General features: G+C 40.2%; 6 protein-coding genes across 8 annotated transcripts; 3 read left to right on the top strand and 3 right to left on the bottom strand.

Moving 5' to 3' along the window:
* Positions 1-48: 48 nt before the first annotated feature.
* Positions 49-3,013, bottom strand: LOC130687732 (WD repeat-containing protein 43-like). Its single transcript, XM_057510912.2, has 9 exons — positions 2,745-3,013; positions 2,123-2,388; positions 1,821-2,054; positions 1,592-1,759; positions 1,365-1,530; positions 947-1,297; positions 688-857; positions 378-613; positions 49-296 (listed from the first exon to the last, which is right to left on the bottom strand). The coding sequence occupies exons 1-9, from the start codon at positions 2,931-2,933 to the stop codon at positions 64-66; spliced, it is 2,013 nt and encodes a 670-aa protein (XP_057366895.1). The 5' UTR covers positions 2,934-3,013; the 3' UTR covers positions 49-63.
* A 394-nt stretch (positions 3,014-3,407) lies between these two features.
* On the top strand, positions 3,408-7,669 carry LOC130687763 (zinc finger and BTB domain-containing protein 17-like). Of its 3 annotated transcripts, none has more exons than XM_059494877.1 (8): positions 3,408-3,475; positions 3,984-4,456; positions 4,519-5,055; positions 5,115-5,405; positions 5,469-5,810; positions 5,867-6,131; positions 6,201-6,949; positions 7,015-7,669. In XM_059494877.1, the coding sequence occupies exons 2-8, from the start codon at positions 4,028-4,030 to the stop codon at positions 7,408-7,410; spliced, it is 3,009 nt and encodes a 1,002-aa protein (XP_059350860.1). In that variant the 5' UTR covers positions 3,408-3,475; positions 3,984-4,027; the 3' UTR covers positions 7,411-7,669. The 3 variants fall into 3 exon arrangements, with proteins under 3 accessions (XP_059350860.1, XP_059350861.1, XP_057366934.1); XM_059494878.1 differs by having other exon boundaries at positions 3,461-3,579; XM_057510951.2 differs by lacking the exon at positions 3,408-3,475 and adding an exon at positions 3,634-3,733.
* On the bottom strand, positions 7,567-10,362 carry LOC130687742 (seipin-like). The gene is made up of 8 exons (XM_057510927.2): positions 9,570-10,362; positions 9,295-9,457; positions 9,048-9,233; positions 8,755-8,967; positions 8,483-8,687; positions 8,279-8,401; positions 7,929-8,067; positions 7,567-7,670 (listed from the first exon to the last, which is right to left on the bottom strand). Exons 1-7 carry the CDS (start codon positions 9,779-9,781, stop codon positions 7,958-7,960), a joined length of 1,212 nt encoding a protein of 403 aa, XP_057366910.1. The 5' UTR covers positions 9,782-10,362; the 3' UTR covers positions 7,567-7,670; positions 7,929-7,957.
* Positions 10,363-10,720: 358 nt separating this feature from the next.
* Positions 10,721-13,286, bottom strand: LOC130687733 (uncharacterized). The gene is made up of 4 exons (XM_057510913.2): positions 13,009-13,286; positions 12,838-12,938; positions 11,232-12,777; positions 10,721-10,890 (listed from the first exon to the last, which is right to left on the bottom strand). Exons 1-4 carry the CDS (start codon positions 13,207-13,209, stop codon positions 10,774-10,776), a joined length of 1,965 nt encoding a protein of 654 aa, XP_057366896.1. The 5' UTR covers positions 13,210-13,286; the 3' UTR covers positions 10,721-10,773.
* A 102-nt stretch (positions 13,287-13,388) lies between these two features.
* On the top strand, positions 13,389-15,681 carry LOC130687739 (carboxypeptidase B-like). The gene is made up of 13 exons (XM_057510922.2): positions 13,389-13,491; positions 13,561-13,770; positions 13,852-13,954; positions 14,014-14,100; positions 14,170-14,233; positions 14,299-14,332; positions 14,400-14,523; positions 14,597-14,693; positions 14,757-14,902; positions 15,013-15,069; positions 15,148-15,232; positions 15,294-15,408; positions 15,503-15,681. Exons 1-13 carry the CDS (start codon positions 13,427-13,429, stop codon positions 15,576-15,578), a joined length of 1,263 nt encoding a protein of 420 aa, XP_057366905.1. The 5' UTR covers positions 13,389-13,426; the 3' UTR covers positions 15,579-15,681.
* A 141-nt stretch (positions 15,682-15,822) lies between these two features.
* LOC130687740 (carboxypeptidase B-like) lies at positions 15,823-18,032 on the top strand. The gene is made up of 12 exons (XM_057510923.2): positions 15,823-15,959; positions 16,019-16,228; positions 16,298-16,388; positions 16,460-16,546; positions 16,621-16,718; positions 16,800-16,923; positions 16,994-17,090; positions 17,159-17,304; positions 17,373-17,429; positions 17,505-17,589; positions 17,678-17,792; positions 17,867-18,032. The coding sequence occupies exons 1-12, from the start codon at positions 15,892-15,894 to the stop codon at positions 17,940-17,942; spliced, it is 1,254 nt and encodes a 417-aa protein (XP_057366906.1). The 5' UTR covers positions 15,823-15,891; the 3' UTR covers positions 17,943-18,032.
* The last annotated feature ends 7,638 nt before the right edge of the window (positions 18,033-25,670 follow it).

Genomic DNA, 25,670 nt, shown 5'->3' with positions numbered 1-25,670 from the left:
GATACAATTCGAAAATTAACTGCACATGTAATTTTCTCCAACCCATGATAAACCAAAATTCAATCAATCTGACAGGCCGTTTTCAACGACACTATCGCCGTCGCTATCTGAAGCTTCTTCTGCCTCCTCGTCTAGTTCTTCGTTTTCTTCCTCGTCAGTTTCTTGATCACTGTCGTCTTTTGTCTCATTCACGTCCATACTTTCACCATAATCAGACAATTCATCCCACTGATCCTCTGATTCAGAACCAGATTGAAGTGGCCAATCTCCTTCCTCACTTGCTTCATCAGATGATTCTGATTATAATATTTCACGTCAGTCATTGAAACTTAAAAAAATATATATACATAAATATAAAATAAACAAAAAATCATTACCTTCTCTATAAACAAGAAGGGCTGTTGCGGGTAATTCGGTTGTTGTGGCATCTTCTTTTTCACTTCGATGTTCCAACTCCCCTAACATCAAATGCAGCCGACCGCGTAATTGCGAAAGCTTAGGAAAAAGCGAAGTCCGAGCAGTCATTAGAGCCAAAAGAGGCGTCAAAACCGATGCTAAATCCGGACAAGATGTCAGATATCCAGCATGGTGTTCCAGTAATGATCGCAGCCATCTGTCATGAAAATTTTTATTTCAATATCGAGCAGGAGCCTTTATTTATATGATAACCCCTAAAACGATACGTACTTGGCGTATGAATAGTTGGGATGTCCTCTAAATTGCATCATTCGCGTTAATTCTAGAATGAGTGGCAATATGGCTTGTACGGGAATCCTTCGAATCGTATTTCCTATAATCTGAACATCACCTCTATCCAGCACACTCTGCAAAATTTTTGGGTCCCTACTGTGCAATCCCTATTTAGAACAAACGATACGAATACCATGGAGGCGATAACGGTGTTAAAGAAATTTCAGAATAGATTGGCATTCGTAATTCTACCAACCTGAAGAAGGAGTTGGGCCATATTGTCTGCCTGTGGCGGGGCAACGGCGTCAACAGCCTTATCAAGATTCAATGCCGACAGCCTCTGCTCCATGGGAAGCGAATCCTTTGCCGATACTAAACCAGAATTTGATTCAGAATTTTGCGTTCTTCGTTTCCTTCCAGCGACGACTCCAACCTCAGACGATGCAGTCATCGGTACCATATATTCGGGAGCTAAGGTTTTCACGTCGGCAGGCAATATGGGCGTCCTTAACTTTAAAGCAGATGATGTTACATCGGACTTGGAGTGATCCACAGACGACGGATCTCTTCGAACAATGTAAGCCATCCCATCTTGAGTACGGTAACACTGTAATGCAAATCATGATGCATGAAAAACATAGATAAAGATTGCAGAATGTGACTAAGAAATCTACCATTTTTTCAAACCCTGGTCGAACGAGTGATCCGTACACAATGACACAGTTTCCATCTGCATCACCACATGCGTATGCAGATAAAACGGGGAGCGGTCTTGCAGTGCCAGCTACATCGCTTCCGATGTGGATCTTTACAATTGGTTGTAATGGTTTTTTGGATCGTCTTTTGATTGTTTTAGACATATTTAGCAATTAAGAAAATATGATCACAGAATTATAAATACCCATTTAAATGGTGTTCAAAGACATGTAAGATCCCTGTAACCGTTACTGCCGCCAAGACGACAGGGTCCTTGTCGGAAATGGGCGTCGAGACGGTGAAGTTTAATGGGTCGTCTTGCAATGTAAACGAAGCTTGGGATTGTCCATTTTTCTCTTCGCCAACAAATCTCCTGAAAGGAAGCACATTTTTAATGCCAATTTAAAACGTAGCAAGTTTCATTAAATACCAACCATGCACTAATACAACGATCTGCGTCGGCAGCGGTAAGGAAGTATCCACCTTTCGCGCCAGGTGAATAAACGGGTAACAGATGGGCAACATCCGTTGTGTGTCCTGTAAATGTCGCTATTACTGAGCGGCTCTCTACGTTCCAACATTGAATGGAGCGACCAGCCGTCACCAAAGTGCTATCATCCTGTAGCATACACATTCGGAAAACGGGGCTCTTGTCCACTTTCCATTGACTAAAAACAAAATATGAAACGAAACATTATACGCGTTGTTTCCACAGTGCATTCAACATTTTACAGACCACTTGATAACACCTTCCACTGCGTCCCATTCGACGATTTTTTTTTCTGATGAAGCACTAAAAAGGGATGAACCATCATGATTCCAGCACAGGGACCGTATTTTCCCTGCATGCCCACCTTTCAGTTGGTGTACCAATTCTGCCCTATTAAGACTGTACAGAAGAATGTTCCCTGAAGCTGTACCAAGAGCAATAATATCACTCCCAGCCATTCCTGTTGCCTCTTCTCCATTAGATTTACGTTTCTTTTTACTCAGGTTTACATTCTGTAAAATGACAAACCATTAGAAAGAAACTTGTTACACATTTACAATCCAGAAAACATGACATGGATTTAATCCTAGTAACCTGCAAGATCAATGTTAAAATAAATTTTGAACACTGATTTTGTCACACACAACAATCCATTTGATTCTTAATATTATCTGCAAATGTATTGGGATTTATTGCTGAAGACCGCTAAACAACTACTATGATGACAAACTGCTGACTGCTAATGACAGAAGCGATCCAGAAACAATGGGTTTGAAGAGAATCAAATCCACATTATTTGCAGTCAAAACTGAATGGTCTGATATTGCTCACATTAATATTACCAAATCCTGGTATATGAAATTATTACCTGTTCCGGCTGTTTAGAGGGTGCCCAGACGAGACACGTGCAAGCGGCTGATAAGTGCGACGTGGGGATGAATTCTTGCTTAGCTCTTCCAGATTCGCACTCCCAAATTTTCAATCGGCCGTCATTGCTAACATTGGCAAAGTACTGTCCGTTTTGAGAAAACGCAGTTTCTTGTGAACGAGCCGCCATTACACCAAATTTTTCTACAGCAGCACGTGGAATACATACAATCGGCGACAACTTTTGGGTTTCACTATTGGCAGAACAACTAAAGTGGTCTTAGTTCGAACAGATACTGCCACAACGCTGTATTAATTCAACGATTTTTTACACTCTGTCTGACTTTTTGTTTTCTTTTTTGATCATGTAATTATTGATCTTGAACTACTATCAAGACAATTTAATTTATGTTGCATTTATAGATTAAAACGTGGTAATAGTACTTCTGGTTATATAAAAGTATTTGATTATGGTTTTTTGGCGTTGAAACTTTTTGCTTAAAAGTTTAAATAGCTAAATCTAGTGAATGAGTTTTGTATCAAGGGTTCTTAATATATTTTTTATCAGTAAAAAAGCTTCAAAATCAATAAGAAAAACGGAAATTTATAGCAGATAAAAATAATCAAAATAATGTCGTTCGGCAACCAACAAAACCTTCTCAAAGGGGGTCGCAACGCAAAGAAGTCTGGTATTCTAGTAGACGCTTTTTTCATCAAAACGGAATGAGCGAGGTAGAGCATTTTCAGTACTAGGACTTTTTCTTAACATAACTGAAATTTTCTTGACAGCACTTCAGGCTGTTTAGATTTGTAGTGCATTTGTGATAAGATTTAAGGTATTTTTAGCTAACATTGTTAAACAATTTCTTGGAGAATCGTTGAAAATTGAGTAGAGTTGACGGACAATGCCGCCGTCAGGACGTAAATCGTCTGCCTTGTGTGCCGCGTCGGCTGCCATTTTAGCCAAGCGGCGCGAAAACTTCGTATACAGTACTAACGACGCCTTTCTGCTATCGTTTCTACTGTTTTCATTGCATGTAAATGAATTGTACTGGGAAAGGCTTAACTGAATAGAAATATCATTTGATATCTGAAAGTTGTAGAGAAATTTGTGAAGATTTGAATCTTATTTTAGATGGGAAAACAATATTGACAAGAAGCCTAGATATTATTAATTGGTGTTTTCTATCAACAGTTCACCTTCTTTTGCAGACTAACAAATAACAACATCTGTTTTTAGGTCCCTCACTAAAAGCTAATGAAGGGTGCAATAGAGCTTATTTAATGTCACATAAGCTGGACTACAACATTAAAGTGGAAATGGAAAGCTGTGAAGATGACAATGAAGGCAAGACCCCTCAAGAGTCGAGAGATGACGATAGCTGCCATGCTGACAGTGGACTGCTAAATATGTTGGCAGAAGTTGCTTCAGCAACTCTACATAATGATTCACTGGCTAGAAAAACCCGTAACCCGAGGGGTAGACCTCGTAAGCAGATGACTGAAGGGAGACCAGAACCTGAACAAGAAACTACTGATGCCAACAAATTGTCCTTGGCCCAACTTCAGTTGCTAACTGAGAAGCAATTGGTGGATCTATTTTCTCTCATGGATTCTGATGAGATTCGTAGGACATTTTCCTACTCCTGCCACCTGCTTCAAAGGTGCCAGTTTACTTCTAGTAGTTTTGGGAGTGAAATGAAAGCTAGACAGGTAATGAGAAATGGGACAGGTTTTTTTGTTACATGATCTTTTAACTGACTTTTTAATGGTAGGAAATGCAAAAACATCTATCAGAGCACGTCCGGGATTTGATGAGGAAAGCTCGCGAGTCGGCTGGCTTCCGCTTTACTGCCACCCCGGTTGCGTCCAAGACCAAAAAAATCCCAGCAGTGGTCAAGGAAACTACTAGGATATCTCCTGTCAGGAAACCTAAAGAGAAAACTATGAAAATTAAGCTTCAAGCGCCATCAAAGAAAACGGCGCCGCCACCACCTCAGACTGCTGCGATGACTAAAACAACAAGGGGGCCTTTGAAGAAGACGAGTCAGTCATCACCTCAAGCCAAATCCCCACGCCAAAGCAAAGCAAGCAAAGACGATTCGTCACCTACAAAGAAAGATAATTCAGGAGGCAAGAGAAAACGCCGTTCAGCCGGCACGTTTGCGGAAGGCGAAGAAGAAAATATGAATGCTTCTCTAATGGCTGGTATTGAAGTAGCCCCTGAAGAAGTAACCGTGAAAGAAAAATGGTTAAAACTGTATCACGACAAATATCGAGCCGTTGATGAAGCTCGTTTCCGCGCTATCCAAGTAATTTTTGGTTTTCTGCGTAGATCTTCAGGCGTATATTATTATATATTTCTGTTTAGGCTGACTTGTCTCCCGACAGCGATTTAGACCAGGAGTACGGAGAAGTAGCAGAAGAGGTGGTAGTGACTTCAGAGGAACCAATTGCAGGCTCTTCAACAACTAACGCGACATCATTACCTGATCATGACTACAACATCTACCGTATCAACAAAAAAACTAAGGCGGTAGTGGTCAGTTCCACGGAGGACACGTCAGGTCTTCAAGACGAACAAATGGAAGCAGTCGCCCAATCGGTTGCAGCTGCTGCTCAAGAGAAAGAGAAACTAAAGAGGAAGCGCGGTGGACAAATGGTAATAATTAATGGCTTCATTCACTTACAAATTTCGCGACTAATTTTAATCGTTATTGTGCAGCAACAGGCAAGTGGTATTCCTCTGCATAGTTTTATGCTTGAGGAGACGACCAAACAAAGCAAATTCGTGGTTAAGAACAAACCAACGGAGCCGCTACCTTGTGTGGGCAGTGAAGTGGTAGTTGGCTACAATCCCAACGAATTCTATTTGATGAAGTCATCTGAACTACCCGTCATAGAAGATCTGAGGCACCAGAAAACCGTAGTGTCTGATACACCGCCAGCCGGTACGCAGGCCCAATTCACTTTCGTCTGCATGAACGAAGATGGAGAATTGATTGAAGAAACCGTAGAGGAACCTGGCATTTTCTTGGAAGACGACGAAGAACATCTTTTAGAGCAGGTAAACATACAGAATGTTGCCAAAATGCATAGTTGTCATTATATGCTTACTTGTAGGTCGCCGCACAAGCGTCAGGAGCACGTGGTCAAGGGCGTGAAGTGCCAGAAAAGGATATGGTGGACATCGCGCGCAAGCGTGCGAAAGTCAAGCCCAAATTCGTATCGCAGTCTGCAGGCGAACGCGAACTTGCTTTGCAATATATTGGTGAACTAAAGCAACAACGCGGCAGCGGAGCTGATTCACTTCACTGCAAAATCTGCTCACCCGTTCGCACATTTACTGCTCCCACAACCCTATTATCGCATTATCGGAGCCATGCAGGTAAATCCATTGAACTATTTTTTTTTCTTTGCTTTGCGTTCCCTGAAATGATGAATCGCATTGTTAAAGGCATCAAGCCATACGAATGTCGACGATGTGGAGCCGTCTTTACCCGCCAGCATAGCCTCAACTATCATATGCTGATTCATGCTAACTTATCGCGGTTCACGTGCCCAGATTGTCATCGCCAGTTCCGTCATCCATCTCATTACAAGGAGCATCGTCGGCGGCATACAGGCGAAGCCCCCTATGAATGTTCCGACTGCATGCAACGTTTCCGTACACGCAATTCGTACAAACGCCATTTGATGACTCGCCATGGTAAGTTGCTCACTTCTACCGGAGGACTTATCATCCTACCCGAGGAAGAATTCAACAAGGTACGCTGCAAACCTCGTCCAGTCCGCTCGAGCCGCTCAGGAGACGCGCCTGCTGGAATTCCGAGTACTTCAGGCGCCTCTACTTCCAAAGAAACTAGCGGGGAAGTCATCGTGAAAACCAGAGCAGAACCAAAGGCTAAAAGTTCTAAAGCTAAGGCAGATCCGGACGGCTCTGGTAATTTTGAACAGCAACGTCAGGAGGATCTGATTAGGCTGTTGTATCAGCGCCTAACAAGTCCAAACGAGCACAGCAGTGCCGAAAGTAGCGGCGGAGAGAGTCGAAGTGGTAGCCCTATTCCCGATGATGGCCTGATTGTCACGTCTGAAGTTCATGATGAACAGATTCAGGTAATGGAAGTCGAGCATGATGTTGTAGTAGAATCACAGGAAGTTGCAGCCGCTGTCGTTGTTGAAAGTATTCCGAATTCAGAGGATCAGGTATTATAATCACAAATTTTTCACCATTTTGCCAGCCAAAACTGAGTCGATTTAATCACGTACAGGTGGTTGAGGAGCAATGTGAAGTTGTTGCAGAAGAAACGTGGGGCTCCTTCGTTCATCTGACAGTTGATGGTCAAAATAACGTAATTTTCCTCGACGAGAGCCAAGTTGGAGCTGAAACCGAAGCGGGAGATGGAACGACTACCGTGGTGATCGAACAACCGCCACCAGCGTCGTCCCAACAAGTTAAGATCGTCTCTCGCCAACGTAATCCCGCCGCCCCTAAACCTAGGACGACACGGCGTTCTCCTGCCGTACCAAGTGTTAATGCTGGCAATAGCTCACCTCTCGCTACATCCTCTTCGACTGGTGACGTCGACCTGCTCTCGTTTGTCCATAACGCCGGTGTTATGGTTCAGCATATTCTCGACATTCAATCGGACAGTTCTGCATCTTAATAAAAAGAAACGCGTACCAATCGGATTTAGACCGACATCCTTTCTTGTACATAAATGCGGTATCTTCAGTTCACTCTCACTTTGTTGTTTTCATTTCGTGGAAATGATTACGTGGAAAGCAGTTTTTTGCAAGCGATCATCGTTCGTATCCAAAAGGACATTTTTTTTTTTTTGTAATAGCGTTTCTTCTTCAGTAATCAGTTAGATTAAACTTTTTTTCTGTTCCGTTTTGTCACAGGCAATACACAAATATATTTCACCTAGTTATAGAAAAAAGAAAAAAAAATTTAACAAATCTCTCGAGAAACTCAAAAGACAGGTGCAGACTTGGTCAATTTTTACACCATATGACATGTGGTTCATGACTAGTCGAGATAATAGTGGAGGTGAGAGAAGAGTGGAGGAGAAGAATTAATTGTCACGAACGACATTTTTAACTAGAAAGTTTTAGATAACAAATTCCCAATTTTTTCCCCCTAATTTTGTGAATTGTGATAGCTCGTTTTAATTTGAAGTACCATCATAGAAGACTTGAGAATGCTGTTCATTAGCAGGTATCTTCTATATTGGGGTCTTTGGTTGCCGCAGCTGTCATTATTCGACGACGTAATTCCGGTGAGGTTTCCGCATTCATAACTAGCCCTTCGTTTGAATAATCTACAAACGAATAGTTGAAATTAACTTAATCTAGAAAAAAACAGAAAACACTAATACAAAGAATAAAATAAAAACAAAAAATTATTCGCGTCCTAATGAAAGAGTTTCTAGGAACGATAAGATTATTCAATATCGGACCTGGATTTAGAGGGCAATCTTATCGAGCGAGTAAGGTAGTCACGTTATTCAAAGGTGACTCGTTTGACGGTACCTTCTTTTTCTTCCATCATGGGCGGTGTGGGAGCTGGGGTGAGTTCCTGGATACGGAGAGGGCTACCAAATGACGGGCTCCGCGCCATTGCTGGCACTGTACTGAAAGAACGGCTGCGAACACCTACGCAGTTGGTCCAACGAATAATCATCATGTCTTTTTATGCATATGCTACAATATGCGTAAAACGAGATATCAAATTACGTTCTGTAAATACGCCAGGTGATGTAAGTTGCCGTTTTTTCTCTTTCATCAGTATCTCTCTTGCTTCCATTCTACGCTGTTCTAACGTTTTATTTTGGGCATCGTCAGACTGTTGAGGTTCGACTGTGGCAATCGTAGGCTGGCTAGGAACTGTAGTCAATGCTACTGATGATGTCGCGCGATTGAGGCCAACGCGGACAACCACCTGGTCAGGAAAAAGTACATTATTTAGTATTTCAATTGTTTGGTAAAAAAGGAAAAGTAAGACTCACCTGGTTTGGATTCAAAAGTCGATACCAAACGTAACCGACCAAAAATGAGAGTAAAACCACATGGGTCGATATACCAATCGTAGCAGAAAGAGTTGGCCAATAGAACATGAAATAGCGCAATCCCATGAACTCGGCTTGAATTCGTAACTTGACAGAATACAATTGCAGCCAGCGACTTTCGATCTCTACCCTCACATTTGTAACAGGATTATCCTGAAAATAACAAAATTTCATATTAGAACAATCAATGGTTTAAATAGTTTAAAATGCACGAACAATGATACTATACATACCGGGGCTTCCAAAAATTCTGAAAACATTTCAACTTTAAGCATTTGTTTCTCTTCCATGGGCCCAACCAATAAGGCTGGAGAAAACATTACAGTGCCAAGGAAATGCAGTATCCAGGACTTGTAACGGAGCATAGCACTTCTTCTTGACATGGCAATGAACTTCCCATTCTTGCCTGTTAGTGTAAGCTAAAACCAACATAGAAATTTTTGAAAACATCTAACAGTTCACCTGTTTGAGCAAACTTACCTGCACCATGAACATTCCAAGTTCTTTGTTAGCTTCAGATTCTGGCAGTTCAAGGTCTATTATGATGTTATAAGGTTGATTGCTCTGTAACAGTTGTCTTTGATTCGTGAGTGTAACATTGGCGAACGGATTTGAACATATTCCAACAGTTTCCTGACAAGAACTGTACAATGCAAAAGAAAATTAGTTAATTATAAAGAGGCAAACTATTTTAAACTTTGTATACATGTAGATACATAGAAATAGATAGTTTACTGATGAAAGTTGTGGCTTACTTGAATTCCAAATGGACTGGTCTAATGTGAGAAATGGCTGGAACATATGAATAATAGAATGTAACATAAATGAATACAGATAGCCACAAAATGAAGGAAGTGGTAAGTAGAAAGGCAAAGAGTCGGTAAACCAAATCCTTGAAAGAAAAGGCAGCAAGCAGTGCTCGCTTCCTGTAATCATCAATCACATCACTCAATAAGTTATTAGCCATGACATAAAGTTTTAATAGAACACTGAATTTAGCAACTGAAGATATAGAAGTCTGATGTCAGACTGAAACCAAAGTAATGGTAAGTACTATCTTTGTTTGGACACCCTTTGGCCTCTTCAGGCCTCTCGAGACTCGGGGTATTGACGTGCACTGATAGGTCAGAGCACTCAGAGCTAATTTCTTGCACTACCGATGCCGGAATATAGGGCAATGATTCCGCCAAATGAAACTTGGGATGACGGATTCAAAAGAAATCCTCGATCTTCGGCGGTGAGTAGGCGTTCAAGCAACGACAGTGAGAGTAAAAGAGAGAACTTGGATATATAGATGAACTGAACCGAATACTGCTAGACAGAGCGCCAACCCATCCCAACAACAACATTCGTCAATAAGGGAGGAGCTTAAATAAGGGAAAACAAGTGGGTGCGTTCGTAAGATAATACAACAAATATCGACTGATGGCTTCTTGAATTTTTAATGCAGTATTTACTTGAAGTACTGAAAACGCCTACGTGTTACTGATTAGACTGAAACGGATACTGTCGTATCATTGATCGGCGTATAACAACAGAAAAGTAATTTCTTCAGATTAAAATTTCACATGACAATGTACATCACAGTTCTGTAGAGTTTAAGCATTACGGGGACTTCAGGATCAGAGAATCGCCTATGTGAATTCATCCAGCCCACGTCCCTTTCAAGAGTGCGAAGGGAATCTTTAATTTAGGCGCCATCAGCTCAGACAACGCAAAGTTATTTACAATCCCAAGATAAATAAGGGAATATTAAAATTTGTTTTTTCTAGAAGCATTTGAGCCGTTATAGACATACTTATCGGTCCGCGAGAGTCGGAATTTAGACATTGGAACTAGCTAAAGACGTAGACATGTTGCACAACGTATGGCGGCCTAAAGTCCACCGAGTTCCGTGAAGAGAAAACTGAGTCGCCTTGTGGTTACTGTAATTTTTTTATTACAACATCTCTGTCTGGTTCATCTGAGAGAAAGTTGTTTTGCCATAAGAAGACGAAATTCTTCCATTAGAGGCTCAGTATCCGACTCATCCCAATTACCAAGGTTTTGAAGATAATTCACTCTCCCTCTGAGATTCTGGACGTTTTGCAACATGTAAAATCAAGAAACAGATTTAGGACGAGACAATTTTCTTACGTGACAAAAAAAGAGGTCGAAACCCAGAATATAAAACCAAGAATGCATTGCAAAATTGGAGAGATTCTGGGTAACGAGCTTAGATAACAACTATTTGATTGGTCGCAGGAAAACTATATGCTAATAAACGGGTCAAGGCTTTCTTTTTCCTAGAAAGCCTAGCCACACGTTTAGGATGAAAGATTCTAAAGGCTATCAGGCGCAATTAAAGCTAAACATATACATAAAGTGTTCACAAACACTTAAAAATTAAAGAAGAAAAAGAAAATAATTATAATAACCTGGAGGTTAGCGAGGACATGGCTTGGAATTTTCACAAAGTCGGGCTTGACCAGCGGATAACGGCCTTCGATTAACTGAAAAATTTGGTTACGCAAGAAGCGCAAAAGCTTGAAATTAGAAGTTTCTATTCTGAGGATCCATATCTTGTCTGTGTGATTTTCATCTTCCTTCAGGTTCATGCGCAATAAATGTGTTCCACAACGTAAAACCATCTGCACGGGGGTAGGATCTCCGATTCGCTGGGCGAAGCCACGATGCCAACTCCGCTGCAATAAAATCGGCCACGGGCAGCCTTTTATTTGAGTACGGCTGAACCCAATCACATCCGAATGGCTATTCTTCACGTCGAACACATCCGATAGTGCTGGCTCTAAAAAATCCAGGGCGCAAAGTTTAATGGTTGATAAAGGGAAAACAGCGATCGATGGTGGCTCATTCATCTTGTTGGGGTCGACAAGGCGGAATATCAGAGATATTTTTACTGCAACCTCCAACATGTCTTCCAGCAGAACCAACTGGTGATCCAGTTCTAGAGTGTCTCCCGTTTTCCACTCGTCTCTGAAAAAAAGCGAACTTTCATTGACTCGATGGACGCTGATCTGAAAAATCCAGTAACGAGACGATAAATTCCATGCGGATTTGTTGGTAACAGAAAAGATTAGACGCTGGTTTCGGGGGCACTTGGGTTCAGAGAAACTATGAACGATGACTGGAAAACGGTCGCTGATGTCTTGATTAACCATGTTCAAAGCTATGGAAAGCTGGGCAACGTCTAGAAGTACGCTATCCCTAATAGTGCCCAAAGTTTTAGCACGATCGGCACAGCTGTGAATCTCTTGCAAAATTTCTTTTAACTCCGCGCCATTACGTTGGCGGCTTGGTTTTTCTTCGTTGGAACCAAACAAGAGACCGCATTGATAGATTGTTCCATTTTCTGTTAAGATGAATATTGTTTCTCCTCGTAAATGCACGGCTCGGACAAATTTGACCTTGCAATAAATGGCTTCCTCCAAAAACCGACCATCACTTGCAAGCTTGATTTCCATTGAATACAGCTGATTAGATCCCACTAAATAAAGCTGGTGTCCAGAATAGAAACAGCTTTCAACAGCCGTAGGTGAAAAAGAAATTAAAGCCTCTTTCGTGGGGCCGGTTAGCCTTGCAATTTTCCCATACTTTCCTACAACTAGTGCTGTTTTATCATCCACATTCTGAATAGATATTATGGGTTGCTGAATATCACATAAAAAAGTCAAATTTCTTTGTTTCAGTTGCAGTTGGTAGACATGGCCATCTTGGGTTCCAATTAAGTAGCAGTCAGGTGCTGCCTTGGATGACTGACAAATGTACACTGTGTTTGGAGTGTCAAAGCAATCAATACTAGCAACTTGCTGCCATTCTGGTGGATTTTCAGAAAATCCAATAATGAGAAGATTGGAATGCTGAATGAAAATAATTAGACCAGTTTCAACTGTGAAACAAGCTATTATTTTTCTTTCCCTCAAGTCAAAATCATGTTGTGCTTTTTTTTTCCAGTGATGTTCCCTATAAACGGAACATGCAAGTTATCAACAATCACACCACTAACCTTTTTTACGAGCTTACATTTGGCTGATAATGGCAATCCTATCATTTCCCAATGTGACAAATATTCCTTCAGATGAAAAGTATGTTGAAGAAATAGTATTATCTTCAAAAGAAATAATCTGTTGGAAAGAAAAACATGGTAATATCTAACAATTGCGGAACAAAACTGTACATATTTTTACACTTTACCTGTGCTTTTTGTGGATCAAGTGCTGGCAGAATATGTAGCTTGGAACCACTATACCCTACAAACCATAAATCAGAATCGCATGAAGAAGTAGCGAAAGAGACATTTTCAATATCGGCTATAACTTCTTGTAAAACCCGGTAACTTTCATAGTTGATGATTTTTAAACTGCCTGAAGAACACATTGTATGTTGACATGTCATCCTCGTGAGATTAGAAAAGCGATACTAGGTGGTGTTGGAGCAGCGGGCATTTTCAAAAACGTGTGAAGCGATACCTGTAATACTAAAGACCAATCGTTGACTATTAGTCTCTGGTCAATACGATAGAAATGATACAAGAAAAAAGAAATAGAGATAAGATCAGTGGCCAAACTTGAGCAATACTTTAAGTTCTGATACAGTTAAGCAAGGAATCATCATGAAGGAGCTAGTGGTTTGGGCGATTTGTCTGATTCCAATTTGTGTGGCCTATCCATATCATGGGTACAATATTACTTATAACCTAACTATACTTTGACTTTTTAACATAAATTAAATTGACTGAACCAAAAGCTATCGTGTCTACGAGGCTGTTGCTAAGAACGTGGTTCAGGCGCAAGCTTTATCTGACTTAGAGATGTCGGAATCGTTTGACTTTTGGAGCCCGGTGCGACTGAACAAACCAACTGACATCATGTCTTCTCCAGAACAAATTCAACAATTGCTAGACGTTTTCAACAGCAATTCCATACAATATAGAATAAAAATTGATGACGTTCAACAGTAAGCCGCAGAAGAAAAAAAAAACGTTTCAGCTTTCCTATGTCAAAGATGGCAAGAAATGTTTCAATTTTCGTTCAATAGGTTAATCGACGCGCAAAACAATATTATGGGTAACGAAATAGTGAGGAAATCGTCTTCCCTACGCTACAATCTTACATGGGATAATTATTACCGCTACGATGACGTGAGCATGATTTTTCGCTAACAAATTGTCGTTAACATTTCCATCTTACATACGCATAGATTCGGGAGTTTGCATACGCGCTCGGTGCCTCTTACCCGGAACTGGTAACTGTGTCTGTTGCCGGTAAAAGTTACGAAGATCGAGACGTAAAAAATTTAAGAATTTTAAAATAGTAGGAATTAAATTTCCTCAACATGACAAAAATCAATTTACAGTTGATCTTGATCAAAATATCCAGCGGAGGCTCAGGCAGCAAAAATGCCATTTTCGTTGATGGAGGTATACGCATATTTTCCCCGACCTATCATGACACACTTTGATACAAGTTGTACCTTTCCACATAGGAATTCACGCTTGCGAATGGATCTCCCCAGCGACGTAAGCTTAATTAGATCGAGGAGCTTGGCATTGTCATTGTTCTTTCAAACCGATTTGTTTAAAATAGCGTAACTTACATCATTCGTGAGTTGGTTGAAAATTACGCTGCTCATCCGCAATACGTCGACGATGTTGATTGGTTCTTCATGCCTCTAGTCAATCCAGATGGTTACGAATTCGCCCACACTGACGTAAACCTCTTTACTATCCTGAACGCGTTCCTAAAAATAGAACTGTAAACGTCGTTGCGTTTGGTCTAAACAGAATCGGCTGTGGAGAAAGAACCGACGAATCCACGATGAGACCAACACAACTTGCATTGGAACGGATATCAACCGCAATTTTGATTATCATTTTGATGGTAAGTTGAACATGAATTTTCATCGTTCAAATTCGATTAAAAATTGAGTTGTTAATCTATTAGAGGGAGGATCAAGCGACAATACTTGCGCACCGACTTACAATGGTGGCCAACCTTTCACCGAGCCGGAATCACGCGCACTACGTGACGCTATTTTGGCTGAAGCGAATCGCACCAAATCCTATTTGACAGTGCATTCTTATGGCCAGGTTATTACCTTTAAACAAAAAGAATTAAGAATTAATTTTTAGATATCAAAGACCCTTGTTATGATAAAAACAAAGGGCAAAGGTAATTGAAGTTAATTCTTACGTTCCAGCATTGGCTAACTCCGTGGGGATGGACTACTGAATTGCCTGCAGATTACGACGCAATGGTGAGTGTTGATTGTCCTTAATCCTGTAATAAAAATCCGTATTTAATGACTTCATTTTCTAATTGATTCTCTTAAAAGTACGCGCTAGCCTCCGATGCTGTTGCGGCTTTGACTGCGGTTTATGGAACCGTGTACGACATTGGCAGTTCAGCCAATTTACTCTGTACGTTAAACGAATTGATCACAACATATCAGAGAATTTGATTGTACAAACATGATTACAGACGCGAACAGCGGACCGAGTGATGACTGGGCTAAAGGGGTAGCTGGAATACCATATACTTATACAATTGAGTTGCGCGATCAAGGGCCCGTCTACGGCTTCCTTCTTCCACCCGAGTAAGTTCAATGCCAGCAGACATTCAAATCTGACAAAAAACTATAATGACTGCCATTAATAAACATTTTTTTTTTCTCTTACATTTTCTGATAGCCAAATTATACCGTCTGGGATTGAAACTTGGGAGGCATTCAAAGTAATTGCTGAAGCCGTGGCCCTGATGGAATGAAAAACGCAACGCACAGATAAAAAGAGAAGAATTGCTCTTTAGCCTTTTGTTTTGCTAAACCATAAAGAATTTGGGACTAATATAAATAAACATTTAAAATAAATTTGATACTTTTGTTTACCTCGTGCCGGTATCATGCTAATTCCGTCACCGTATCTCCTTTGATAATATAGAAAAAAGGTAAACAAACTGAGAGGTATCAGTTTGCACGAGATAATGTCGTCCACTGACGAGTGCCAGATAAAAGTATGGAACACAATAAACCTGGCATCGATTCGTCAGACTTCCAACTGCTAAGTGAGCGGCTGGCAACATGAACAAACTCGTGATTTTATTCGCGATCTTCTGTCCGATTTTCGCTGCTGTTCAGCAATACGATGGGTAACGTAAACAATTTCTAAAATTAGATAGTTGGCGCATAATTAAATTGATTCAATTAGCTACCAAGTGTACGAGGTGACTGCTAAAACTATCCAGCAAGTGCAGGACTTGATCGACTTGGAGCAATCGGGATCGTACGATTTCTGGAATAGGATTGGTTTCAATGCACCAACAGACATCATGGCAGCTCCTGATGAAGTTCAGCATTTGACAGAGTACCTGTCAAAATCCAACATAGAATACCGGGTAAAAATTAGCAACGTCCAACAGTACGTGAAAATAAAAAGTTGTTTCCATTTTCGTTTTACCAATTGGATTATGACATTGTGAATTGTTAGGCTCATCGATCTTCCAAAAACATCGGCAAAACTCGGACCCCATTCACCTCGTTACAATTTGACGTGGGATAACTATTACCGCTACGATGACGTACCTTAAACGTTTAAATTATAAAAAGAATAAGGACGCATTTTAATTGAAACAAAATTTGGGAAAATTAGATCGTGGAATTCGCCTACGAATTAGCGGCAACATATCCGCAATTGGTTAGCGTATCCAGCGCTGGCCAAAGTTACGAAGGCCGTGAAGTACGTAAAGAAATCAAATACAATCTTCAAATTAAGACATTGAAATTGAAAAACTACCTTTTTCCGAATTTTAGATGATTTTGATGAAAATTTCCAGCGGAGGAGATGGAACTAAGAATGCCATTTTTGTCGACGCAGGTATCCATGCACGCGAATGGATTGCGCCGGCCACGTAAGTCCAACTCAATTTCAAACAATACCATTTAAAAACATAAAAGAAATGTTGATTTCGAATTGTCGTCATGAAACGCAGAGTGACTTACATCATTCGAGAGTTGGTAGAGAACTACGCCGCTCACCCACAGTATATCGACGACGTCGACTGGTTCTTCATGCCACTTATCAACCCTGATGGCTACGAGTTTGCTCACACCAACGTACTCTAAGCCAAAACCAAACGAAAACATCGTTAAGATACACTTCATCATTTGATTACATTACCGCCAGGTTCGACTGTGGCGCAAGAACAGGCGGCCCAACGACGACGTCAACTCCACTTGCGTCGGCACAGATCTAAATCGTAATTTCGGTTACCACTGGAACGGTAAGTTTTTAAACATTTGTTAATACCCATACCGGACAAAATCAGATTGAAGTTGATGATGTAAACAGAAGGTGGATCTAGCGACAGTCCTTGCAACGAGATGTATCACGGTCCCGAAGCCTTTTCAGAGGCGGAGTCCAGGGTGGTCCGTGATGCCATTTGGGCTGAAGCTCATCGAACTAAATCTTACATGACTGTCCATTCATATGGTCAGGTAAGTGTTCAACATATTTCCCGTTAAAATCATTAACAGAGTCCCTTACTAATTGAATGGATGCGTAGTATTGGCTGACTCCTTGGGGTTACACGGCTGACTTGCCAGACGATTATGATCAAATGGTAAAATCCTAAAATACGATAATTATAATTATACGTATCAAAAAGAAAAATTTATTTAAATGAATACCTTTGTAGTACGCGTTAGCAGCAGAGGCAGTAGCGGCTTTGACGGCAGTTTACGGCACGCAATACGAAATCGGTTCTGGAACAGTTTTACTCTGTAAAAACAAAACAAAAAACAAAACAATTATTCTCATCAATTATGAAATCAGATTATTAAGAAAAATTCGGAAATATTTAATTAACAGATCCTAACAGCGGACCGAGTGATGACTGGGCAAAGGGTGTGGCCGGCATTCCTTATTCATACACGATTGAGTTGCGCGATAAAGGACCCGTCTACGGATTTCTTCTTCCACCAGAGTTAGTCCAATAAAATCATCTTTTTTAGAACGCTAATTTTTTATTTATCAAAATTTTTTTTTCCCCATTTGCAGTCAAATTATACCGTCGGGCATTGAGACGTGGGAGGCTTTCAAAGTCATCGCCGAAAATGTGGCAAAAATGCCTTGATGTAATTTCCGTGCAACTGAGTTTGATTTCATTGCGTTCGCTGATTACAACGTGAAACATTAAACTCTGAAGTAAACTACAATAAAAAGAAGGATTTCTTGATGACTATTAAAAGCACTATAAAAAGAAGACAGCCAAGCCATTTCGTCTATTCAAATCGTGCCTCCGTTGATGACTGCTCGATTCAAATATTCGCGCGAATCCTTTTGTCATTTTCAAAATGGCCCCGAAAATGCAAATGAGATTCGCATCGGCTCTAATGACGTGTTTTAACTCATCAGACCCCTTCCATTTTGGCCGTCAATGTCGGCCTACACGCAAGAAGCAGGATAAGAAATTCGTTATCCAAATCGTATACGAGCGTAGTTTATGACGTCTCTTAAAACTGATGGATAACGCTACATAACATCTACGGACTTTTTTTTTATCCAGAGTTAGACGTAGCACATCCAACAACCCTAGGACGCCATCACTTAGGCAAATGAAACCAATGAATCAGTCAGTCAGTCACGTTCTTCATTTGCATATCGGCTCTGATTGTTTTCGCGCGTAACCGCTCACTAGCACACGTATATATAGAGACGTCGCAAGGCGTTTTTATTGACCGGGCAATAACACCCGCGTTGTGCGTTCATCCCGGCAGTGGTAGTGGGGTGAGGGGGGTTGATCTGTTTATGCAGATGAGTACCGCCGGCCCACGAATCCCGTTATAGATTTCTTGTTTTCCCGCATTTGCACGGAGTTTCCAATGTCGATGCTTTTTGCTGTGTTAGCTCAGACGTTAAAAGATTGCGCGTAGTGATGGATCGTTGCGAGCAAGGCATTTTATTCTCCTCCCCCTTCCTCCCCGCGGGACTAGCGCAGCCGATTCATCTTGATCTCCTTCCCGAAACAACAGCAATCGTTACCTTATTGTCAACGTTCAAAGACATACACACACACACACACACACACACAAAAAAAAAAGAAAATGTTAATTCATTTGCGTTGCAATTCATTTACAGTTTTTTTTTATCGTTTACCTCGTCATTTAGGCCGCCGTTGGTAGTGGAGTTACATAACCGTAATGAGTACTACACCGGCGGGGGTTAGGTTTTATTACCCTAGGCCTGTAAATATTGAGTTTCATTAATGAATCAAGAGTTCGTTGGCTGTGATTTCCCCGCGGGGTGTCGTAGACACACACCCGGTGGTTGTACGAGATCGTCTACGTAAACGACTAATAACCCAAACTAAGCCTATCGTAAATAGGTACTCGGCAGCAGCGAAAGAACAACATGTTTATGAACGTTGTACAGGAAGTCGGTCTCTAACTCTACACAATCCCACGTGACATTTTTTTTTTTTGAATAAAAATTTTAAAGATTCAAAACACTTTTCCCCTCGGTTGTCAATATGGAACAATTCACATTTATAAAAAAAAAAAAAAAAAAAAAACTGGAATGTCATAAAAAAAAAAAAATAAATCACAATCACGGCCAATCAGCAGAGCATGCTGATTTCTTTTAAAAATATAAAGTTCGACAGCTTGAACACTTTTTTTTTTTTTTTTGAAACTCGCGTATTGTTGGCAGAAATAAAAGAAAGAATTGATGGTGTCAATATAATCAAAGTGAGGGGGGAGGCAATAAAAAATACAAGTCAAAAAGCTTTTGGTACTCGTGCCATCCTATTTCACTAGGCGAAAAGATACTGAAGTGCTTTTGATAAAAAAAAAAAAAAAAAAAAAAAAAAAAGTGCGGCAACTCCCATTGCGTTTGAAAAAAATAAACGCCACGGGATTCTTTTTGCTTCGTCCCTAATATAGTTACATAAAAAGATACACACACACACACCCTCAATGTCCCCACGGTGCCATCCGATTGAACGACGAAATGATTTAATAGTTTAATGGATGTCAAGTGACACACGTTCCAGGCAGCACACACACAAAAAAAGTGAGACTCCTACCCGTATATTCGAAAACGACTTGTTTCAAAAAGATCAAATAGTCCAGTTTGACACAATACAGTTAACTACTAACTCGATGGCGTCGCCTGAATTATTAGAAATCTTGGAGGCAAAGGGGGAAATCTAAAAAAAAAAAAAAAAAATGGATTGAAATGGTTTGATTTTTTTTTTCTAAAGAGGGGTTACATTTTTTTTTCACAAATTCAATGCAAGGGGTCAAATGAGGAGGGCGTTGCGGACGGCGGATGCGGAAGCTATTGAACTCGACTTATATTAGAAAAAAAAAAAGGGGGGGAGCGGTATACAATAGATTTAACATTGTTGTAAAACTACAGAAACCTTTTGAAATTTATTTTAGGAAAGAAAAAAAAAATTGTATAAATACAACAAAATGAAAGAAAAAATAAAGCGGAACGCGTTAACCCCCCACCCGGTACCCTTTAAAAAAAAAAAAAAAAAAAAAAAAAAAAACCTGGGGGGCGGGCGATACCGTATCGAAAGAACTGCCGGCCGAAAGGGTACGTACAAGATCACCCCAAAAGTCGTAAATTTTCGTATTATAACAATCATAATCCCGTACGTTAGTTTTCTTTTTTTTTTTTTTTTTTTGTTTAGTTAAAAAAAAAAAAAAAAAAAAAAAAAGGAAAAAAGGATTTTTCCATTTTTTTAAGGTATTGATATTTTAAGCAGTTACGGTGATTCACGATTGAATCAATAACACAATTTATCCAACAACGAGGGCCAAAAAAAAAAAAAAAAGAGGACGGACGGATGGATGGAGAAGAAAAAGCTTTTAGGCATATTGCTTTTTATGGTAAAAGAGAAAAAAAAAAATGGAGGGGGTGGATTCAAAAATGTTTGAAACGCACGCATATGGCGGCAAAGTCGTAAATTACATGAAAACTTGTCACAATTTGAAATTGTTTTCGTCGTCCCGCCGCTTTCGCGTCCAAGTGAGCAACCATCAAAACGAATTGAAAAACACCAACAACTGTTGTGTGTCTCAACTGTTTTCAAAACGAAATGACCCGTGTTGAACACCCCCGAACGCGTTAAAAAGACAGGATCCGCTGGCCGCCGTTGAAATGCGTCACGGCCGCACGCGCGCAACGATCGCGTGATAATTGAACTTTCGAAATGTGGCAGATTAAATTCGAGAAAAACGAGAGATGCGAAAGAATTTCCGAGTTCGACACAGATGATTTTCAATTCGAACTTTTTCGAATGCGACATATGGACACGTAAGGACAGAGGTGACAATGATGTCACGCATCATCTAATCGGCATGAACCCTCGCTGTCCAACATTCGATGGGCTGTGCGCGCCAAGGGTCACAGGTGGTCAGTGTGGGTTCATTTATCACGTCATCGCGTTATGTTGACTCGGCCGTGTCCCTGCGGGCGCGACACGCGCCGCTGCTTCATTCAATTCATTTTCACTTTCGACGGCTCAAAATAAAAAAAAATTTCAGACTTTTACTTTGCTGGAGGTTCATAACAATGAAAATGATCTGAAAATGACTCGACATTTTCTCCGTGTTACATCCCGAAGAAAAAAAAAAAAAAAAAAAAATGATAAAGGCGTCACCCCACTTTCAATTCCCGTAGCCAATCAGTCTTTCATTAAACCATCAATTGGACTGGCCGCACACGTCCATTAGTCGACTGTTACCAACAGGGCAATTAAGCGGCTCATCATCATTCATAGAGCTCTTCGTTCGCACTTATTCGAACACATTTCCATTTGAATCAAATTAGAGTTAATGATGGAAAGACATTGAGGTATACAATTGCCGACCCTGTAATATACGAGAATGTGTTGCCTCGCTATTTTAAAGCCAATGAACAAATACATACGCGCGATGCCTCACGTATTTTTCTTTGAATATATCCGGTGGGGGGGGGGGGGGGATTAGGATTGCGTACCGAGTTTTACACGCGTCGCAGATAAAAAAAAAGGAAAAGAAAATGAGAGCAAAAAAAAAAATTAAATTAAAATAAAAAAAAAATAATAGTTATTCTCGAAGTTTGGTCCGTCGCAATAGACAAGAGAGGGAGAGAGAGAGAACAGCGTTGAAAATGGGGGGGGGGGGCGATTTATATTGTTAAACCATTTGTACAAGTGACACGGCACGTTGTGGGATCCACGTGACCCGGACGCAAGATGTAACGGGGAAGAAAAACAAAACAAAACAAAAAAAAAACAACCATAAAAATTGTGTCTATACGAAATGTATACACATTTGTCAATTGTCTTTTGTTATGCAATAATTCCTAATCGTGAAATTATACAAGAAAAGAAAAGAAAAAAAAACTGGGTTCATTTTTTTCGTTCTTCCTTGACTGGTGTAATAGTAGATTGACATATTGGTAAATGACTAGCAATTTGACATGATTTTATTTATCTAATGAACCATCTCATTTTCTTTTTTTTTTCTTCTTAACTCGGGACAGGGGGAGAAAAAAAAGACAATCTTTCCACCTAATTTAGCGATCGCTTTTTTTCTTTTCTAACATAGTCTGAAAGATCACCATGTGTCAGTCTGCTACCGATCGACATAACAAGGGACACACACACACACAAAAAAGGACCACCCCCCTCAAAAAAAAAAAACTATAGGCAACATTCTTCCGATTCATTGAACTTGGTAAATGGTAATGGGGAGAACACTGTCCGTTTTCTAAGGCCCTTTCTTTTTTTTTTTTTTTTTTTTTTTCGGGGATGACTGCTTCTGCTAGTTTGTTATTTAGATGTGTTTTTAGCTCGCGCTATAGTTTTCCTCTTTTTCTTTTCTTTTGTGACTAAATAGGCCGGTTCGGGCTCCCGAATGAGCCACGTGGGAAATTTCACGCGTTTAACTCGCGTTACGTCAATAGCAAGGAAGAACAACATGGTTAGTAAGAAGAGTCGATTGTTACTAGCTTCGGGGGGTCATAAATAAAGAGAGCGCGAGCGCGCGCAGCTAAACGAAACGGAAGGCAAAGAAGTCCGGAAAGAAAAAGAACAACAGCAGATAAGCTCGGCGGCTTCAAACTGCGATCCGAACTGATTGCAGACAATGGCAAAGTTAAGCCCGCATTGTTATTGTATTTGTTTTCTTCCAACCGTAAACTACAATAAAAAGATTTGGTTCTATCCCTGTGTTCAAGCGATGCTTATTTTTTTGAACGAATTTGAACTTTGGCGCGTTTTTCTTTCGTAAATCCATGAAATAAAAATTTGTTTTTAATGGTTCACATCAAACAAGACCATCTGTTTAACATATTCAACATTTTCTGGAAATTGTATAAAAAGAGAGGAGTAGCCCGACCGTCTCCGAAAAACATAAAAAATGCTCACTTTGCGTGATGTATTCAATTTGAATATGTTCGACAAGGCAATTTTCTTGTTCAATATTCGACGTATTCAAAATGGAGCTCGCTTTCCAAATTCGAAAAAAAAAAAAAAAAAGTTCACATTGTCTGCGCCGAAACGAATTGTTTTCCGACATTAAAAAGGTTTTTATGACGTACAAAGAGTTTTTACGACCTTTTCCCTTATTTTTTTAAAGGGAAAAACAAAACAAAACAAGCCGCACCTGTTAATACGCCCATCTTTTTTTACACATTGTACAATGTCCGGCAAAAAGAAGGCGTGGTCAGACCATCTTCCGAAATAAAAACACATCATTCTTTCGATAGACATCCTCCTTCCGTCTCAATCGTTAGACGTTCATTAATCGACCCGCTTCAATATTCAAATTCCACATCGTTAAGAAGAAAAAAAATGAATACATCGGCATACGGCGAACTGAAAAAAAAGAAAGAAAAATGTTCGACATATGTTTACATTCGAGATGGAAAACACCTGGTCCTATTTTTCGATTTTTTTATTCGAATTATTTCCCCCCCCCCCTACTTTTTTTTTGTTTTCCCTAGTTGTTTTTTTTTTTTTTTTTTTCAAAATAGCGAACATCTGAATCAACACGAGTTACGAAAGAAAATGAAACGTAGAAATCCCTTTTTGATAGGAGACATCACATGTGTAACTAACACGAAAACCCGTCGTTAATAGCAGCAGGGGGTGATGTTGACGCCTCGATTCTTCCTAGCGCACTTGAGTCAACAGCGATTTGCATACTCGGACTACAGTATTCAAATGATTGTTTTGGAAGAAAACAACAACAACAAAAAAAAAGTCCTTTCTAACGCGACATCCTTAGAAAAAAAAAAAAGTCGAATACTAAGTTGCCTCCTATAACAATCAAATAAATAAACTGCGATATTCAAATGAAAAAAAAAAATAAAAATAATAAATCTTCTGAAATTCGAGCGAAAACAGCGGGAGTCGTTAATGATCTGCTCGCATTACAGACAGCCCGTATTCAAAATAGAGAAAGGAAGGGTTTATAAAGAGAGACAGGACGCAGATCAGATCGAAAACAAATCGGATAATCAGGGCAAGTGTGAATAGACACGTCAAGCCGATAGCGACGGGCTAATGAGACGTCACGTGTCAACTCTTTTCTGCTCCGCTTCGGCTTTGCGCAAGTTTCGCATCATTATTTATAGAAATGAGTTCATCGACGAGCATTTGAATATTCAACGCAGGAAAAACAAGGCGCAGGCTGCATGTTTCTATTTATCAATAAACAAGCAAAGACATTGATCCGTTTCTAATTGGCGTGACTCTTAGGCTGTTGCGCATTCACAAAACCTTTTCAAAAAAAAAAAAAAAAAAAAAAAAAAAAAACATTTTCTAAAGTTTTTAATACCCACAAAAAGGGGAACATGGTCACCGCTACTACGTACCACCCACTCGTGGAACATTGACAGACAAAAGCTTCCAAGAGTCACGTGTATGTGTGTCTGCTGTCAGTTTGGATTTGAACATTCGAAGCTCTCTCCTTTTCTATATGCAACCCCAAACGAATGGGGCTCGTTAAGAGGACCAAACGGGGCTTTTTTTTCTTTCCGAAAAAAAAAAACTGTAAAGCTCCTAATCTCTTTATTGTTATCGGATAATACCAAAAGAGATGTATATATATACATTTTTGTTTAAAATATAAAAAAAAGGGAGTGTGCTGTAATAGAAAGAAAAACGAAAGGGATGAAATGAGCGCACGTTAAATACCGCAAACGGTGGTGAAATGAAACTGAACGTCTAGCAAAAAAAAAAAAAAAAAAAAAAAAAAAAACGAGACGCGGACTTGTTGGTTCAATAACTACGGGCCTAAAACTAAAAAAAAAAAGGCCCGTCGAATGTTTGATTTAACCAAGCCGATTGATTTACGATCATGTCGTTCGAACAAAATGGTAGTATGTGTTTCTTTGATTGGACCGTAGGCCCAATGGAGGCAGCATCTGCAATCAAGTGCGTGGAGCTCTACAACATAGGCCGCAAGGTTAATAGCTCAACGATGCATTTAGAGGATCACAACGGCGCAATCGTTAGCCGGAAAGGGGGGGGGGGGGGAAGTGACGCCGTCAATGGGATCTGTTAACACTCGTACGAGTGTCTCTGTGTGCAGAGGCCTAGATAGTCAAACTACTGAAACATCGCCTCCCCCCTCCACCCCTTTCTATTAGACATTTAGACTAGTTTTCTCTATCGCTTGCGCCTTATGTAACGCCCCCCCCCCCCGTTCCCCCCGATGACCAATTTCAAGTGGCCATTAAAAGCGTCCCGCTCTTTGAGAAATGGACAGATGACCTTTGGGCCTACTAAACAGAACTTTTGCTGCCCCGGCAATTGACCTATCTCCGCTATTCATCACTAAATGTTGTTGTGTGTTCCCCC

The sequence above is a fragment of the Daphnia carinata genome, chromosome 4 (genome assembly GCF_022539665.2).
Source record: "Daphnia carinata strain CSIRO-1 chromosome 4, CSIRO_AGI_Dcar_HiC_V3, whole genome shotgun sequence".
NCBI lineage: Eukaryota > Metazoa > Arthropoda > Branchiopoda > Diplostraca > Daphniidae > Daphnia > Daphnia carinata.
The sequence above is the reverse complement of the archived record's forward strand: the minus strand, read 5'-3'. Positions and strand labels throughout refer to the sequence as shown.

Coding starts and splice junctions, on each gene's coding strand:
- LOC130687732 (XM_057510912.2), bottom strand. CDS start 2,933: ATGGCGGCTCGTTCACAAGAAACTGCGTTTTCTCAAAACGGACAGTAC. Junction 2,389..2,744: donor CCTCTAAACAGCCGGAACAG/GTAATAATTTCA, acceptor GTCATTTTACAG/AATGTAAACCTGAGTAAAAA. Junction 614..687: donor CCCAACTATTCATACGCCAA/GTACGTATCGTT, acceptor TTTTCATGACAG/ATGGCTGCGATCATTACTGG.
- LOC130687740 (XM_057510923.2), top strand. CDS start 15,892: ATGAACAAACTCGTGATTTTATTCGCGATCTTCTGTCCGATTTTCGCT. Junction 15,960..16,018: donor GCTGTTCAGCAATACGATGG/GTAACGTAAACA, acceptor TGATTCAATTAG/CTACCAAGTGTACGAGGTGA. Junction 17,590..17,677: donor TTCTGGAACAGTTTTACTCT/GTAAAAACAAAA, acceptor TTTAATTAACAG/ATCCTAACAGCGGACCGAGT.
- LOC130687739 (XM_057510922.2), top strand. CDS start 13,427: ATGAAGGAGCTAGTGGTTTGGGCGATTTGTCTGATTCCAATTTGTGTG. Junction 13,492..13,560: donor GTGGCCTATCCATATCATGG/GTACAATATTAC, acceptor CTGAACCAAAAG/CTATCGTGTCTACGAGGCTG. Junction 14,694..14,756: donor TTTTGATTATCATTTTGATG/GTAAGTTGAACA, acceptor TTAATCTATTAG/AGGGAGGATCAAGCGACAAT.
- LOC130687763 (XM_057510951.2), top strand. CDS start 3,649: ATGCCGCCGTCAGGACGTAAATCGTCTGCCTTGTGTGCCGCGTCGGCT. Junction 3,734..3,983: donor GCGCGAAAACTTCGTATACA/GTACTAACGACG, acceptor ATCTGTTTTTAG/GTCCCTCACTAAAAGCTAAT. Junction 6,132..6,200: donor GCATTATCGGAGCCATGCAG/GTAAATCCATTG, acceptor GCATTGTTAAAG/GCATCAAGCCATACGAATGT.
- LOC130687733 (XM_057510913.2), bottom strand. CDS start 13,209: ATGACATGTCAACATACAATGTGTTCTTCAGGCAGTTTAAAAATCATC. Junction 12,939..13,008: donor TTGATCCACAAAAAGCACAG/GTAAAGTGTAAA, acceptor TCTTTCCAACAG/ATTATTTCTTTTGAAGATAA. Junction 12,778..12,837: donor ATTGCCATTATCAGCCAAAT/GTAAGCTCGTAA, acceptor TTCCGTTTATAG/GGAACATCACTGGAAAAAAA.
- LOC130687742 (XM_057510927.2), bottom strand. CDS start 9,781: ATGGCTAATAACTTATTGAGTGATGTGATTGATGATTACAGGAAGCGA. Junction 9,234..9,294: donor TTGGAATGTTCATGGTGCAG/GTAAGTTTGCTC, acceptor TGTTGGTTTTAG/CTTACACTAACAGGCAAGAA. Junction 8,688..8,754: donor GACTTTTGAATCCAAACCAG/GTGAGTCTTACT, acceptor TTTCCTGACCAG/GTGGTTGTCCGCGTTGGCCT.